General features: G+C 37.5%; 1 protein-coding gene across 2 annotated transcripts in view; it reads right to left on the bottom strand.

Moving 5' to 3' along the window:
• Positions 1-2168: 2168 nt before the first annotated feature.
• Positions 2169-18350, bottom strand: part of LOC135105976 (surfeit locus protein 4 homolog) — a 19985-nt gene continuing 3803 nt past the window's right edge. Inside the window, exons 1-6 of one of the 2 annotated variants that reach the window (XM_064014714.1) lie at positions 17599-17735; positions 17369-17481; positions 10238-10501; positions 8795-9025; positions 5088-5267; positions 2169-3306 (exon numbers count right to left, since the gene is read on the bottom strand). In XM_064014714.1, coding sequence (XP_063870784.1) covers positions 3220-3306; positions 5088-5267; positions 8795-9025; positions 10238-10501; positions 17369-17422 — 816 coding nt within the window. In that variant the 5' untranslated portion in view covers positions 17423-17481; positions 17599-17735 and the 3' untranslated portion in view covers positions 2169-3219. Of the gene's footprint in view, positions 3307-5087; positions 5268-8794; positions 9026-10237; positions 10502-17368; positions 17482-17598; positions 17736-18350 lie in introns of those variants that run through there. The other variant, XM_064014715.1, reaches the window with a different exon arrangement.

Below are 18350 nucleotides of genomic sequence, written 5' to 3' on the forward strand. Positions count from 1 at the left end.
TAATATGGGTAATCAGACTTAAGTAGTACGTTTTTCCAGTTAGTTTGTCGGAAGCGCTTTGCCACTTTGAAAATTATAGTTATGTGAGTCATGATTTCGCACTCCGTGAGAGGAAATAGAATATTGCGTCACCGCCTTGGGCGCGTCTCCCATCTTATCTCTGACAGCATCACTGCCAACTTATTTATATCTCCGGAACTGATGATGTATGCAATGCAGGTGAACACAGGTGACTGCCACTCGACTCTGTGGCTGTTCGTTATTTTGTCTCAAGAGAAAATGTGAATGTAATATGGTTCAAACGACAGCGACAGTTACAATCAACGACCAAATCAGAGTAGAGACAAGTAATTGGTGCGGTGCCACAGAACCATTATTATTTTCTTTATATTCATTAGTGATCTACATATTTGGGTTTAGTGACGATATCGTTAATTCGGACTGTGAGGTGGGTGATGTGATTATGGAAGTTTCATCCGTCCTTCCACATTGTGTTACACGAATGCACAAGCCACAACAGACCTTGCGGTCCTCACAATTTTTTTTTTCTTCTTTCCCCTGCTACGTTTATGATAGTGATGATAACGATGTGGTGCTTTAAAATTCTTTTCTTACTACATAGAGTCGCTATACTCCATTCTTACGTATCCATTCTAGTCCATCATGATTATTACATTTTTTTCTTGAGAGAGAGAGAGAGAGAGAGAGAGAGAGAGAGATTCATTATTCTCTGATTGCGCATCCTTTTTTTTTCTTTTTGCAGTCATGCCCACACTAATCCATATTTGAATCTTATCACATCTTACGCAAGTTCCATCATCTTCACCCAGTTACTACACTTTGATCAAACAAGAACATCCATATTTTCTTTCATGTTATTTTCAACAGCCATTCTAGTCCTCATGTTTGTGTATGTAAATACTATACCTCCATTACCATTACTTATATCCAAATACGATACTCACTAGCTATGACTGAGAACCTCCCTCAAAAAAGTATCAGCAATAATTCTCCATTCACACTTTAGTTGGCTTAGACTCAGCGGCCGTTTAAGGCATTTTTCTCTTAAATTTGATTTGGTCTTCCCAGATTAGACAGAAAAATCTATCATGGCTCCATTTAATTTCCTATATATCAAAATATGTAGTTACTTTAACTATATTTACATCAGACTTCTTAGCATCAAGACAATTATAAATGAAAGTTAATTAAACTTTTGGCAGTATACCACAGAACGATTGAATGTACTAAATATTTCCGAAAAGCTAGTAAGGTACATATACTAAATACATAAAGGATAATTAACTAATATCAGTCCAGCTCCCTGTGTCCATTGCAAACAACACTCAGTGCCTCTGGAAAGCTGTCACTATCCACACACACACCAATAATTTGTCTACTAATGACTAGATTAGCTGCCAAGACAGGAACACCAAAAAAATAGTTTTCACATGGTTCCTATACTGAATGTCAACAACAGTACTTCCATGTCACTTTTCATGCTTCTGTTAACTATCTGTTCTGTATTCAGTTCATGACTTGTAATCTTTAAGTGCATGTCCCATTTTTTTTTTTCTTCTTTTTTATGTAGGAGGGACACCAGCCAAGGGCAACAAAAATTGCCCCCCACCCAAAAAAAAAACCGACTGGGATGCCAGTCTCCGAATAAGATCCAAAGTGGTAGTAAAAAATTGAAGGATAAGTGTCATGAAACCTCCCTCTTAAAGGAATTAAAGTCATAGGAAGCTGGAATACATAAGCAGACAGGGAGTTCCAGAATTTACCAGAGAAAGGGATGAATGATTGACAATATTGGTTAACTCTTGCATTAGAGAGGTGGACAGAATACGAGTGAGAGAAAGAAGAAAGTCTTGTGCAGCGAGGCCGTGGGAGGAGGGGAGGCATGCAGTTAGCAAAATCAGAAGTGCAGTTAGCATGAAAATAGTTGTACTCATTGTGACACTATAATAAGGCTCATCCCTTCCTGTCCCACTCTAAAGTCTCTCCTCCTGATCCAGATTTCAATGGCGAGGTGAAAATCGTATGTACATACTTCAGCAGTTGCTTCTGTGTTTACCATGACACTGCCCTCCCTTGTCAGTGCTCATCACATCACTGTTACAATACATACATAAGATGCATGCAAAATGTTGATGTTAAACAAAACCTATGAACAATCTTTATTAATAGCCTACTAACAAAAGTTACAAATATTTCCAGCAACACCATCAATTGAACTGCTTAGTAAAATATCAGTACATATAAAACAAATTTCATGTGAAAAAAAGGTCCTAAAAGGTGTTAATTAACTTGTGAAAACTTTTTTTTACATTTGATTTTTTCTACAAAACTAACCCTTTTTACATTCATTTAAAGGTGTACTTTATGAAAGTTCACAGAATACAAGAGCTTTCTTGCTCTGAAGTATGGCTGCACTAGGCAGGCCAAGACAGACCCATGGATGGAAGGCTTAGAAAGCCACAAGGTCAAAATTTTCAAACTGCAATGAGAACTGATTCAAGAAACCATAAATTATATCATAAAAGAATCAGATGCACACCGTCTGTCACCCTACCAAAACATAAGTGTGCACACACACACACACACACACACACACACACACACACACACACACACATACACACACACACACACACACACATGCACACACACACAAACATACAAACACAGAGTTTATATGAACATTGTGCTCAGTATGAGATTAACCATAACCCCTAGAAACACCAAGAAGCTGAACTTTGAGGTGAGCCTTTTGAGAGCCGTGGGCCTTCGTGTGCCAGGCAGCACCCCCATGATGCACTCCCATCACAGCTTTCACACCAAGGCCACCATTAAATAACAAAGGAGCAAACACAGACAGGCACTCTTTCTGCCAAACGAGGGAGATACCAAACTCTCTGATCAACATTCACAAATCAATAGCATTACATTAAAATATTTACTGAATTAACATAAAAAGATGGTGTGTGAGCCTGACGACAGGATAACTTATTAAAACATTTAACATTAGATACTTTACTTCACATATAAACTCAAATATAATCTTTAATAATTTACTCATGTAATAACAAGTGGAAACCTTAAAAAAGTGCAATGTAATTTTTTTGAAATGTTCTCTTAGCTTAAAAATGTTTTGTGGCTTCAGCACTAAAAAGAGATAAAATCCAGAGCTGCAGCTGCTGCTGTTGCTGCTGCCACCTACCACTGCTTCTTATGCTCATCCATGCTGACACCACCAGGACCCAGGGAGATGAGCATCAGCAGGCCACCAATCACGGATAAGGTCTGTCAAAAAGTGCATTCATGATGATAGCAATGTATCACACACACACACACACACACACACACACAGTGGTATGGTTACATATAGGAAAAAAGATATAAGGAATTTAGAAAGAATATAGAGGGCAGTTACAAAGATTAATCCAGATTTGAAGGACCTAAACTATAAGGAGAGACTGAAAGAAATGGGATTATCAACATTACAAGACAGAAAAGGAAGAGGAGACCTGATAATGATGTATACTCTAATAAATGGAAAAAGGTTGACAGACAAGATCTAGTGCCATAAATGGAAGAAAGAAATGTATGAGAAGGCAGATAAATAAGAACAAGGGTATGCACTCTGGTAACAAAAAACATAGCTTTCCACATCAAACTACAGACATCTGGAATGACTCAATGGAAGATGTGGTTACAGCATATAGTGAACACATTTATAGAGAAATTGGACAAATAAAGATATGATGACAGGAGAAAATTAGCTTTGTTTGGATCCCATATAGTAAAATGTGGTAAATACATGCACACACAAAAGCTGGAGGAAAGAGACAGATAAGAGATGTGATAATGGTGTTTAAATGAGTAACAATTCAAATTTATGTCGGGGGGAAACCCATTATCAAGCACAAAAAACAAAGGGAGAAAATAAAGTATCAAGAGCACACAAAACATAGGAAGGAAATCCAATATCAAGAGCAGACAAGAGATGATAATGTAGAAATACTATCTATTCTACATATCTCCATACTTTTTCTGCTTCTTTCATCCTACATTTGACATAATAATAATATACAGTGGAACCTTGGTTTTCAAACTTAATCGGTTCCTGAATGCCATTCAAATGTTAAAAAATTTAAACTATTTTCCCCCACAGGAATCAATGTAAAATAGATTAATCCGTTCTCAGACACTGGTCCACCATGTCTTAGTGGGTAATGACTAACACTCCCAATGCTAAGATGGCCGCTTCACAACATCTCCAGCTTAGAAATTTTGTATCCAGAAAGAATGTATAGAATAAACTGACATAGAATTCATCAAAAGATATTATTTAGACCATGCAGGCATTCTCTTTGTCACTGATCAAGTGAGGGAAGCTTTACAGAGTGACACACAGAGGCACAATCCACTCACCGTCAAAATGAAGATGATCATAACATTTAGACATCTTGCTGCTGGGAAAAGCTACTGTGAAAAAGCAGTTGCACAATAGTGATGGCATTGTGGGTCAAAGAGAGAGCCACAAGAGGTTTGAAATTATTCCTGAGCTCCGAGTCTTATTTGTTTACGTTGAGGTTCTTCAACAGGATCACATTTAACTTATTTCAAAGATTGGATTACTGTCTCAACCTCTGTGTCTTTCCTCCAAATATATAAAAATTAAGGAAATATTTATAGAAACTATAAATTAGCAATAAATGACACCTTTTGCTACTTCTTGTAGTATTTGAAATCAAGAAACTTTGTTCAAAAAATGAACAAATTGTGAGTTAAAATTTTTTTTTAAAAACTGAGTTGTTCAAAAAGGGAGACATTCGGTAACCGAGGTTCCACTGCATCTATCTCTATACCAACCCTGCAATCCCATATGGAGTGGACCAAACAAAGCACAACAGACATCATTCATACTCTTAGCATTATAATAACCTATCTGTTTATATACAAGGCACCACACATTCATAGAATTCATAGAATAAAATATTCCCTTTAATGGTCTGTCAGTCTCTCTCTCTTCCCCTTCTCCTTGCAATATAATTTCCCTTCACTCTTTTCATATCACTCACCTGGAAAAAGTCATATTTAAGGAAGTCTCTCATTGGCTTGTATGAGGGAATGCTCCACCAGGCATTGACATAAACATTGAACACAGTAAGCCACAGCACCAGCAAGAAGGCGCTCAGCTTGGTTTTGTAGCCCACTGCCACCAGGGCCATCAGTAGGCCACCAATGACTATCTGGAATATCTGTGGGACCAAAGTGAGGCTGAGTCAGTAGGTAAAGAAAAGTATTCTTCTATCCTTGAATGAAATTATGGCAACAAATAAAGAAATAAGAACAGATCCTTCATTCTGAAAAGTACTGAAGCCTGTGCCTGTGCTGGCAAAGGTACTTATCAAACTACTAACAATGGTCTGCTTGATATGGTACAATGGTAGCAAGGAGGAGGAGGAGGAGGAGGAATACAAAGGAATACAAAGGAAAGCCAAACAGCAACAGACCTTTTGGTCCTTGCAAGGCTGTTTGGTAACTACTTCTAATTAGCTACAGGGAAGAGAGACAGGACAGCATAGCAGAAGGCTCCTCCCCACCCACCGTTCCCTTCAGCTAGTGTTGGCATGGAAATAGTAGGAAAAAGTACCATGCAGTATGGAAAAACTGACATGGAATTTTCATGGGAAAGGATGAAAGGAAATTCTACTATTCACCCTATGGTGAACTCTATACGCCTATTCACCCTATGGTGAACTCTATATGTCTATCTGAAAGTTAATGCTATTTATAATAAAATGGGTGTCTGTAAAATAAGAGTTTATTAGTGAATTTAGTAATTGTTTGGACAAGAAGAGAGCTTGTTGGGGATTTGCTTTTAAATATTTGTCTATTTTATTTTTGAATGATTCAATAGTATTGCTGTTCACAATTTCTGCAGGAAGTTTATTCCATATATTTACTATACGATTAAAGAAAAAATGTTTGGCCTTGTGGGATTTAAAATGTTTGGGTATAATCTTGAATCCATTATTTCTTGTTAGGTTAGAATGATCAATGGTAAAATATTTATGTGCATCTATGTTACTATATCCTTTGAAAATTTTGAACACTTCAATTAGGTCTCCTCTTATCCTGCGCTTTGTTAAACTAAATAGGTTTAGTTCTTCCAGTAATTCCTCATACTGCATAATCTTGGAATCATCTTTGTGACTCTGTGCTGTATCTTTTCCAATTTTTCAATGTCTTTTTTGTAATATGGTGACCAGAAATGTACACAGTATTCTAGATGAGGGTGCACCAGTGAGTTATATAAGGAAAGTATAACCTTCTCTGATTTAAATTCAAAGGTTCTTCCAATAAACCCTACTAATTTATTTGCCGTCTTTACTGTTTCTGTGCAGTGTTGACTCGGCTTTAGGTTGTTTGACACAATGACACCAAGATCTTTTTCTTTATCGGTGCTTGACAGTGGCATGTTATTCATTACATATCTCGCCTGAACATTGTTGCTTCCAATATGTAGAATTTTACACTTTTCTATATTGAATCTCATCTGCCATTTTTTTGCCCAGCTTGTTAGTTTATTGAGGTCACACTGCAGTTCCTGCCATTGTGACACAGATGTTACTCTACTTGTTACTTTGGTGTCGTCAGCAAATTTACTTATTTTGCAATTTATCCCTTCATCAATATCATTAATGTACATTATAAAGTGTACTGCTCCTAATACAGAGCCTTGAGGAATGCTGCTATTTACCTTTTACCAATCTGACTCTTTTCCATTTATCACAACACGCTGTTTTCTGTCAGAGAGCCAGTCTCTCAGCCATTTCAGGGTGTTTCCGGCAATGCCGTGAGCTTTTACTTTACTGATGAGTCTCTTATGGGGAACAGTGTCGAAAGCTTTGTGGAAATCAAGGTACATAATATCAACAGCTTTTGTCTCGTCATACGAGTTAAATACTTCATAGAAGAAGTCTAGCAAGTTTGTTAAGCAGGAACGCTTGGTTCTGAAACCGTGTTGCGGATCCTTTATGATTTTATTTTCTTCTAAATATTTAACAATTTTATCTCTGATTATTGTTTCCATCAGCTTGCACACTACTGAAGTGAGACTGATCGACCTGTAATTGGCTGGGAGAGATTTATTTCCTTTTATAAAGACTGGCATGACATTTGCTAGTTTCCATTCGCTAGTAAAGTTTTATTGAATAAAATTGTAAGTGGTTTCATGAGCTCATTTCTTGCCTCTTTAAGAAGCCTGGGTGATATCTTGTCTGGCCTGGGTGTTTTGTTTACGTTCATGCTCTTCGTGACTGAGAGGATTTCACTTTCTGTGATGGTGAAGTCTGGCAGCGTGGTGCCTCATGACTGAGGCGTGGGGGTCGGCAGACTGCCCAGAACATCCTCAGTCATGAAGACTTGAAAAGTACTCGTTCAGGGTGTTCGCTATGTCTGTTTCGCTTTCTATTTTTTTTTGCCATTTTCTGTTATTAGTGGACCAATCGTTGATGTTAAGACCCTTTTTGTTTTTACATAGCTGTAAAATTCTTTTGGGTTCATTTTACATGAGTTCATGATCTGAGCTTCAACAGATTTTTTGCTGCATTTGATCAGCTTTTTTAGTTTTTTTACGCAATCTGTCGTGCTCTAGTTTATCATTATTATTTTGTTAGTAGGTATTTGTGGTACGCATTTTTCTTAGCCAGAAGGCAGCATCTGATTTCATTATTCCACCATTTCGGTTTGGTGTTTTTTACCTTCCTTCTGTTTCGTTGTGGTACACACAAAATCGCAGTTTCACTTAACTTTTTAGCAAACACTTCCCATGCTTTGTTAATGTCTGGTGTTCCCAGCAGTTCATTCCAGTCTATGGATGCAAGCTGCATGCGAAGTCTCTCAAAGTTAGCAAGCCGATAGTCTGGCACTTTTTCTTTACTTTCACTTACTTTAGCTTTGTCAAAATTTATGGTGAGGAGGAGGAGGAGGAGGGTGGTGGTGATGCCAGTGATAGCAGCAATGAGGATTAAGGAGCAGCAGACCAGTAGCTTGCCCAATCTTTTGCTCTATCATAATCCTACCCAAATATTCACATAATCCAATCTAAGCAATGTTTTTGGTATCTATTAAATGTCCAAGATGTGAAGTCTTACTGTAACTTATTAATATAGCATACCCGTCCACCTGTCCATTCAAAGAACAATTCAAAATTTCTTATGTTTTTCCTCCTAGATTGTTTTTGTCAATAGAGAAAGGGAGAATCAATATAAAACAAAAAAAGAATATTTTGGGGGACATTAATCTCAGTACAATAAAGCTCTCTAAAGAAATTAAGTTATAAAAAATTTATATGTTCTTCTAGAGATAGTAACAATTAGAAAAATTTTTCCAATTATTCTGTAAATGACTGCCTTTTCTATTTATTTTTATTAAATTTACTTTTTATGTATTTATCTGAGAAATCTGAAAAATTCAAATGTTTTTAATATTTTTTTTATTTATTAGATGATATTAATCGGGATAAATGTGTTATTTGTTATTATTATTCAATGAATGGTTTGTGGTTCTATTGAGGGAGAAAATAAAAAGAAAATAAATATTCTATTCTTTCTAAATAAATAAAATAAATAAATAATATAAGACTCATTGTCACTTGTTTCAGTGTACACTATTATACATCAAAGCTTGAGGAGCAAAAAAATTTCCATCGAGGCAAAACCACTGGTTGTCACACTTCTCTCTGGAAAAGTTAAAGCACAGCACTACTGGCTCTCCTCACCTGCATGATGGAGAACTCAAATCTGACAAGTGTGAGGAACATGAACACAAGAAGGATGCGTCCTCCCAACATGAGGTAAGTCTTGGGCTTGTTCTCCCCCAGTGAAGGCACACCAGCAAAGATAGACCGTGCCTCCTTCTTGCTCTCAGCCAACACTAGTGCCAGGCCGCCCACCAGTGCCAGATTACGGAACAGAAACTGCATGTCCCACAAGATCTGGTAGGCAATAGTCTGGAATGGAAATGAAGCTTATCATTTCAGTGCCTTCTACACATGGAGACTTTGCTAGAAAATGCATGATAATAGAGTATACTGTCATACAGGTTATGAAAGAATGAAACTGTATGACTGCCTGCCCTCCATGATGGTTACCTGTCACTAACAGTTTGAGGCTTTCCACCTCTCTTAGTAATTCATGGACAGACAAACACACATGTTAATAGACATTCTACTAACCACAGCCAAGAACTGCATAATAGATTATAATAATCCAATGAACACTTCTGAAAACCAAAATGTTTACATTAACAAAAAAATGTAATTATCAACAATATTGTCAATAAAACTTCATATATCAACTTGCAATAATCTACTAAGAGTTCTTTAAAAAAATATCTATAATCTAATGTCATGATTTATTTGATACGTTAGAGAGAAAACTATCCAAAAATAAATCCACATCATCAAAAATGTGATAAGGTGTGTGTGTGTGTGTATATGACCACTCTGAATTGACAATAAATCTACTACTTGTTGTGAACCTCAATAAACACAAATACACCAAGCACAAAATTCCACAGCTGCATGAATGGGCACAATGTCCCAGTACTTGTCCGACATGGCACAAGTGCCAGTACATGAACTATTTATGTTCTATGAGTGTGAATAACTTCTATGAAAGAAAAACTAGAAACTCATTATATAATTATCTGCTATTTAACATTATCTGTAATATTTACAGTATCAAATTACACCAGAAAACACATATTCAGTATGCATGGAGTGAATTTCATGTAAAGTTCACACTGTCTGAAGATGCATACAAGAATAGTTGCATAGAAAGTGAGACCTGAATATGCAATAAACATGAACATTCAGTATTCAAACTATGGAAGTTACACTAGGGGTACCTGTAATGTGAGCAGAATGAATGGTGAAGGTAATAACAATGTTTATGATAAATGTACATGTCAAGCAGGTGGAGAGGGAAAGAATAAAGCAGAGGTGATGAAATGCAACACTGAGAAAGTTAAGTCACCTGGAAAAATGGAAGGGTGCTACTCCCTGCATTCCAGCTCCACCTAATGTCTGTCCCTCAGTTTCAGCTTTAACAGCCATATCATTCAGTTCCTGTGCTTGTCTCATTCTACATACATCATTATCCCTTAGCTCAACTCTATCCTTATCCATTACGGTGTCTTCCCAGAGCCAAGGCCCACTCACCTGCAGAACCACAATGAAGAGGAGGAGGCCACACGCCACCTCAACCTTTTTGCGAAAGAGCACCATGAACACTCCTCCCAACTGACCGACCAAGTTCACCAGGACAAAGACAGTGGCCAAGAAGTAGCCACAGCCCCACGAGATGTCCATGTATTCGCGCTGCTCATGCCATTGCCACCACATGCGAAGCCCATCCTCCAGGAAGGTGCTGACCAAACACAGTCGTGCTACATGAGGCAGGTAATTCTTGCTGTACCGCAGGAACTGGTGGAATTGAAAGTTTGTATGAATGTTTTACTGGGCCTCATGCACTGCATCTATTGTATGTATCTAAGTACTAGGAGTTTCTTAACTGTATGTCAAAATAGTGTATTCTGAAATTATATTCTGCAATGACTTGGCAAATACACATACAAATTTGTGAAAGTTATAAAGGTGACTGTGAAGGATATGAATACAAACTGGGTGATGAAAGAATAGATGAAGTGATGGGAAATTGGGAAGGACTTTAATGAAATGGAGAAGATGAGATGCTAGTAATGTTAGTTATGAGCAGGGTCTGTTTCTAGCAAAACATCATTAAGAAGACAGGGTGAGCTGAAGAGAATGATGGACTATATGACTGTGGTTAAAAGACAGAAAGCAAATGTGATAGATGTATGGATAGAGAAGCATTAAGCAAAAATAATGAAATGAAATTCACTGACAGAGAGAATTCTAGAGAAAATTATTAAAGAAAGAGAGGAGGTGGCTTAGGACTGAAAGGCTTAGGGTTAAAGGAATAAGAGAGGACTATAAGAAAGGAATGAGTGAAATGCTAAATGATGAACAATAAAATCATGGAGATGGTGGATAGTAATTAGAAGATTATATATGTATTAGGTGGCTTGCTTGAGGTAAGAATGAGGTAAATAATGAAGTTAAATCTTTAGCCAAGTGTGTGTGTGTGTGTGTGTGTGTGTGTGTGTGTGTGTGTGTGTGTGTGTGTGTGTGTGTGTGTGTGTGTGTGTGTGTGTGTGTGTGTGTGTGTGTGTGTGTGTGTGTGTGTGTGTCCTGCTGCTTAGGGATATTTCTGGCCTTCAGAGTAATCTCCCTAGGCATATTCATTATTTGACATCCCATAATGGAGCATGGATTCCTTTGAAATTAGTTTTGGTGCATTTCAGTAAATTTTAATTATTTTTTCTTTCTTAATCCAAATTCCTGGTTTCTGCAGACCCTAGGTTTGTTCAACAAAATGGAAGGAAACACACACTGTAATTCACCCAGTTTTAAGGATCACATGCTAGACTCTTCATCATCATCACTACCCTCCTTGAGAAAACTTACAGCTCATGCAGTCCAGTCTAAAGGTAAGACAAACTTTTTATCGCACTCTTGCTCAAGAATGGTAATTACTGACTCATCTGTGAAAACCCTTAGTAACTTGAGCATGGTGCAAACATTAAGATGTTTCAATGAGCTAGCAAGCAGTGATATTCAGTATGTTAATTTGTCAGAAATACCTGTACATACTTTGGGCAAACATGAATACATCCTTTTGTAAAAACTGACTTACAGTGCTTGGTAATTAAATGAGTGAATCACAAACACATACCTATGTGATAAAAACACCACCAGATTTGTCAAGCAATGAGATGCATGCATTTACTACATGCAGAAATATCATATCAGAGGTTATTGCATACATACTATGTACATTAAAGTAATGAATTAGCATATAGAAGGAAGTGCATGTAATCAAGTTAATCTGGGAATTGCTTCACTGTCAGTGGCTTGCTTTCCTTCTGCGTCCCACCTAAAGGTTCCACCTTCCCAAGGGCCTCAAACTTGTTGTTGGTGAACACAGGGTGTTTCCACCGTCTTAATATCTATAAAATAAATAATGGCGCTAAAGTTTAAAAGAGTAAAGGCATACCTTTATCAATCATATTTTTCATCGTCTAAATAATGAATTTCTGGGAAGCTGCCCTATAGTAGCAACTTGCTTCCTTACATCAGAAGGTAACTGTGTCGCATTTACACAAGGGGTTCCACAAAACTTGAGGATAAGATTAAGCTGGAAACTAAATTTGTAATCTGAATCAGTTCACTCAGTGGCCTTGGTAAGTTTAAGTTTCACAAATCTAGAGTTTGAGAGGGTTGTTATGGGAAGGAGTGACAGAAGGTATTTGATAAGCAATAAAAAATTTCTCAGTTTGATGAGTTTGTCAAAATAATTCAAGTAAATCTAACATTACCGAACTTAACAAAAACTAATTTAAGGTTACTCTCTGTAGTCACTATCCAGCGCCAATCTATTTTCTTTGGATAGAAACTCCACAAGGCATAACTAGTTCCGCAAGTGGGTATCAACCAGGCTGAATCAAGATGTAACCAAACTCCCACAACAGATGACTCACTGGGACAAAGTTATGTCACAGTGAGCAAATTGATATCCATAATCATTGTTACTGACTTTCCCTTCATACATATACATTATAATGTGTGATACAGCAATATATAGTAGTTATTAGTGGTACTACATATCAGTGGCATGTAACATCCTCATACAGAGGAAACTACTACATTTTACAGTCAGATATAGATGGAAATGAGAAAGATATTGTAAATGTCTTAGATGGGCAAGTGTAGGAGTGCATGTTATGATTCTTGTCAATACATTTTATTAATGTTGTGAATGAATATATGGGTGAGTAATGAGTATGTATTAAACATGCATAGCTTTATTCTTTAGCCTGCTGTGTGCTGTGGATGAGATTGCTCTTCACATGCCAGTTGTACTGTTGGTGCCATCATTTAGAAAAATTGTAAAGATTTGGGCACTTCACTCCGACTGATATTTATACACTAGTTCAAAAACTATCCAATTTATATTGTTGCTACTCCTCTGGCAAACTCTGGCCATTACATTATGTGATGAGTCTAATGGTGAAATTTATGGCAAAGGAGTCATACTGGAAAGTATATTTGAAGAGTAACTACACAAATTCTCAGTACTACAGAAAAAAAAAGTTTAGGGAAATCATTTGCAGAAGGCAACATTTATTTTTTCTAACATAGGAGGAGCACCAGCCAAGGATACCAAAATTGAAAAGGGAATAAAAAATGTCCAATGAGGTGCTGGTCAGAAAACATTGCAAAAAACTGAAGGATAAGTGTCTCCAAACTTCCCTCTTAAAAGTGTTCAAGTTATACAAAGGATATACAGAAGCAGGCAGGGAGTTTCAGAATTTACAGAAAAAGGAAAGAATTATTGAAAATACTGGTTAATTCTTGCATTAGACAGGTGGGCAGAATAGGAGTGAGAGAAAATAGAAAATCTTGTGCAGTGAGGCAGCGGGTGGAGCGGAGGCGTGGGCATGCTCAGTGTAGAAGAGGGGGGAAAGTTGACTGCCATTGAAGAGGGGATAGTTATGAGGAAGGTTGTGTCAAGTTGATAGATTAAGGAATTGAATTTTTAGGTATTAAAACAATACTAAGTTTGCTCTGCCACAGTCAAAAATTTCAGAGAGATCAGAAGTCAGGCATTCTGTGGCTTCCCTGCATGAACTGTTTACTTCTTGAAGGGTTGTATATTTATCAAAAGATGTGGAAAAGTGCTGGGTGGTATGTATCATCAGTGTAAGAGTGAATAGGACAAGAAGTTTGGGTAAGATCACTGATAAATAATAGGAAGAGTGGATGACAGGAAAGAACCCTAGGAAACACCATTGTTCATAGACTTTGAAGAACAGTGACCATCTACCACAGCAGCAATAGAATGATCACAAAAGAAACTTGAGATGAGGTTACAGAGAGAAGGATAGAAGCTGTAGGAAGGTAGTTTGGAAATCAAAGCTTTGTGCCAGACTATCAAAAGTTTTTGATGTGTCTAAAGCAACAGCAAAAGTTTCACCTAAATCCCTAAAAGAGGTTGACCAAGACTCAGTAAGGAAACCCAGGTCACCAGTAGAGCAGCCATGACAGAACCCATACTGACAATCAGATATATGGATTAAAAAACTTCAGAGAGGTAGGAAATTAAAGCAATAGGACAGTAGTTTAAGGGATTAGAGCAGTCACCCTTTTATGGAAGAAAACTTCCAGTAGAAAAGATAGATGTTGATAGACAGAGTTGGAAGAGCTTGACTAGGCAAGGTGCAAGCACGGAGGCACAGTTTCAGAGAACAATAGGAGGTACCCCATCAGCTCCATAAGCCCAGTGACAGCATGAAAAACATCACTGTGAAGGATCTTAATGGGTAGCATGAAATAGTTGGAGGGTGGAGGAGAGGAACAAACATACCAGGAATCATCCAAGTTATTTTTAGCAAAAAAGCCATGAATTATCCAAGTTATTTTTGGCAAAGGTTTGAGCAAAAAGTTAAGTTTTACAGATAAATGAGATGGCAGTGGTGCCATCAGATTAAAATTAAGGAGGGAAAAATTAAGAAATAACATAATTGGAGATTTTTTTTAGTTAGGTGCCAGAAGTCATGAGAGGGGTTAGATCTTGAAAGATTTTGGCATTTCTATTAATGAAAGTGGTTTTTTGATTAGTTGAACATACTTGGCATGATTCTAGACAGAAATATAAAGTGCATGAGATTCTGGTGATGGAAGGCTCAAGTACCATTTGTGGGCCACCCCTCTATCATGTATAGCAAGAGAACAGGCTGTATTAAACTGAGGTTTAGAAGGTTTAGGGTGAGAGAAAGGTGGGAAATTTATGCCTTCATTGTATGCCTCTGTTATGCACTCAGCATGCAGAGACAGATCTCTGAGACAGAAGCAGTGGTCATTCCAAGAAAAAATCAGTATAATACCTCCTCAGGGGCCCCAATTAGCAAATCTGGCAAAATGCCAGATGCACCTCCACTTCGGGGAATCCTGAGGAGGAATTGGAGCAATAGGAAAAGATACAGATATGAGGTTGTGATTGGAGGAGCCCAGCTGAGAAAACAGAGTGACAGTATAACCAAAAGGATTAGAGGTGAGGAAAAGATATAAAATGTTGGGTGCATCTCCAAGACAGTCAGAAATACGAGTAGGGTACTGCACCAGTTCCTCTGGGTCATGAAGTATAGCAGAGTTAAACGCTAGTTCAACAGGTTAGTCAGTGAAGGAAGAGGAAAGCTAAAGCTGGTGGTAAACATGGAAATCTTCAACAATAGAGATTTCTGTGAAAGGGAAGGAAGTCAGAATGTGCTCCATTTTGGAAGTTAAGCAGTAAAAGAATTTTTATAGTCAATGGAGTCTGGTGAGAGGTATACAACACAGACAGATTTAGTTTGAGTGACTCTGTAGTCGTAGCCAGATAGTGGAAAATTTGGAAGATTCAAGAACATGGGCATGAGAGCAAGTTAAGTTATTGTGCACATAAACATGACATCCAGCTTTGGATTGAAAATGAGGATAGAGAAAGTAGGAGGGAATAAAGAAGGGGCTACTGTCAGTTGCCACAGATACCAGCATTTTGGTGAGGAAAAGATGATGTTTAGTAGAGGAGAGGTGGTGTTCCACAGGTTGAATGTTGCAGAAGTTAATGGAAAAAAAAAGTTGAGGGGGGTGTCAAGACACTTAGGGTTGATACCAGAAGAACAGCAGTCCAACTTGGGGACATTTGTGGTCCTCTCCCCAGATGAGTGTACGATTTGCCATTATAAAATTTTGAATTTTGAGTGAAGGGTATCCATTAGGTACATGTGGTGTTGTGTGAAGGAGAGTTGTGTTTAGAAGACTTTATTCTTTCAGCAGGTGTCTAGTGCCTCCTCCTTGCTGAAAGCTAAATATGACATAATTTATACTACCAATCTGAAGTTCAGACAATGCTGAAGCCACAAACAGCTGTTTCTGCCACATCAAATTAGGCAAGGTTAAGTTCGGGCAGATAAGATAAGATTAGGTTAGTCTGTATGTAGAGATTTCTGCATTTTTGGGAACAGTTATAAAAGCAACACAATCCTATTATTTGGATTTACTGTCACAACTCTGTGCCATATATTGTTCAAAACAGCAACAAATCCAAAGGTATTAATGGCAGCAATATCGTGAGTCATTTTCAGAGGCACTTTAACTCTACTTTTTTTTCTGGCCAATAATTCATGCTTTTCTTGTAGAGATTAGTTTCTTCTCTGGAAATTAATTAAAAACTTTATTTATTTTTTTAATTCCATCGTCAATATTTATGTTTGATCATTAACCAAATTAATTTGTACCCAACCAAACTCATAACCCAATTAGATGCTGACTCTATGTATCACTAATTGTATTCATCAATCTTACTGAGCAGACTCATCACATTTTTGCAGTGGAGAGTGAGAGCTTTGTGAGCCTTGAGATGATGGGCTCCTCAATATGGTACAGTTTTGGTAGCACAAGTTGCCAGTGTATTATGTTCTTTCATTAATATATATATATGTTTACAATTCAAATGTTTTCAAGAAGTGGAATGATACTGCTTAGCATACTAATGGCCAAATGAGTGTAAACACAACATTAGTAGTAAATCTGGTGGTGATCACACTGTGATTTACAATAACAGATTCTAATTCATTATGTAATCTAATCTGCAGTAACCAACCACAGTAAAACATTAGCAGATGCCATGTTAAGTAAGCATGCTATGTAATGCCAAAATATCATACAGACTGGTATGGAAGTGCAGGGAAACGAATATATCCCAACATGGCCTGAACCTTTAAGTCATCAAAATGATCAGGCAAAAAAAAAATCAGGGAGGTATGGCTGCCCATAACATCCTCAGCCACAAAGACAGGGTTTGGTTACTACACTGGGTCAGTTTGGTCCTGGCAACACCAAGGGTCATCTACTGGGTCAGACCATCACACAGTCAGGTAAACACAAGTAGGTCAGCAGGTTCTGTTCACTAACATGTGGGTCATGTCACAGTCCTTCATCTCGTCACCTCAACACCTTAATATGAACCATTCACACGTAAGTAAATCCACTGAGTCAAGTCAAGGCCGCATTTTCCAGTAGACCAAGTCAGGACAGAGGGTCAGCTGGCCTAAGGCCCAACCTCCAGATGAGATCCTGGCCGGCCTACCTGCCTCAGCCAGGCATATGTGAGTGTACAGACTCCACGCCTTGGCAAGGAATGCACGGTCTGCTTGTCATTTCACTCACTTGGTCTGCAAAATCCTCCGCCCTGCCCAGGAACTCCCGCTGGTTGGTCTGCATGGTGTCAGGTGCCCGCCAAGAGCGCCGCCTGCCTCTCTGCCGCCTCCAACACTGGCCAGCTGGCGAGGAAAGACCACATAAATAATCATATTAACATTAATCGCATTTCTGAAAGCATCTGACATTGCAAAATCAAACAGTAATTTAATAGCAGTACATTTATCTTAGTGTATTACCTGAGTGGATGGAGAAGAAGAATATGTAAAGAGTTAAGTGGTTATGTCCGAAAACCTTTCACCAATCATCAGTGCTACGTCACCCAGGCAACATTTACATCCCTGATACCTTTTTCCTCATAGCAAGCCATTATATTTATTCTCCGTAATCTTTAAAAGGAATATGTATTTTTTCTTTCATCATAAGCCTGTAATGTTTGAGCCTGGAGCCGAGGAAGCAGCTCACAACAGGTGCCGAGCAATGCCACGTTATCCACGTCACCTGGGCGCCGCTTTCAAAAAGAAGGCCAAGAGCTAAGCGCGAAGTCGGGGGCTCAAAGGCAGGAAATGTAAGTAGAAGATATATATATATATATATATATATATATATATATATATATATATATATATATATATATATATATATATATATATATATATATATATATATATATATAGATAGATAGATAGATAGATAGATAGATAGATAATAGATATATATATATATATATATATATATATATATATATATATATATATATATATATATATATATATATATATATATATATATATATATATATATATATATATATAAGGATCGTAGAGGAGGAGAAGGAGGAGAGAAAAAAAAAAAAATTTTATGTAGGAAGGACACTGGCAAAGGGCAACAAAAATCCAATAAAAAAAATATGCCCACTGAAATGCCAGTCCCATAAAAGGGTCAAAGCAGTGGTCAAAAATTGATGAATAAATGTCTTGAAACCTCCCTC

Source organism: Scylla paramamosain, chromosome 12, assembly GCF_035594125.1.
Source record: "Scylla paramamosain isolate STU-SP2022 chromosome 12, ASM3559412v1, whole genome shotgun sequence".
Lineage (NCBI taxonomy): Eukaryota > Metazoa > Arthropoda > Malacostraca > Decapoda > Portunidae > Scylla > Scylla paramamosain.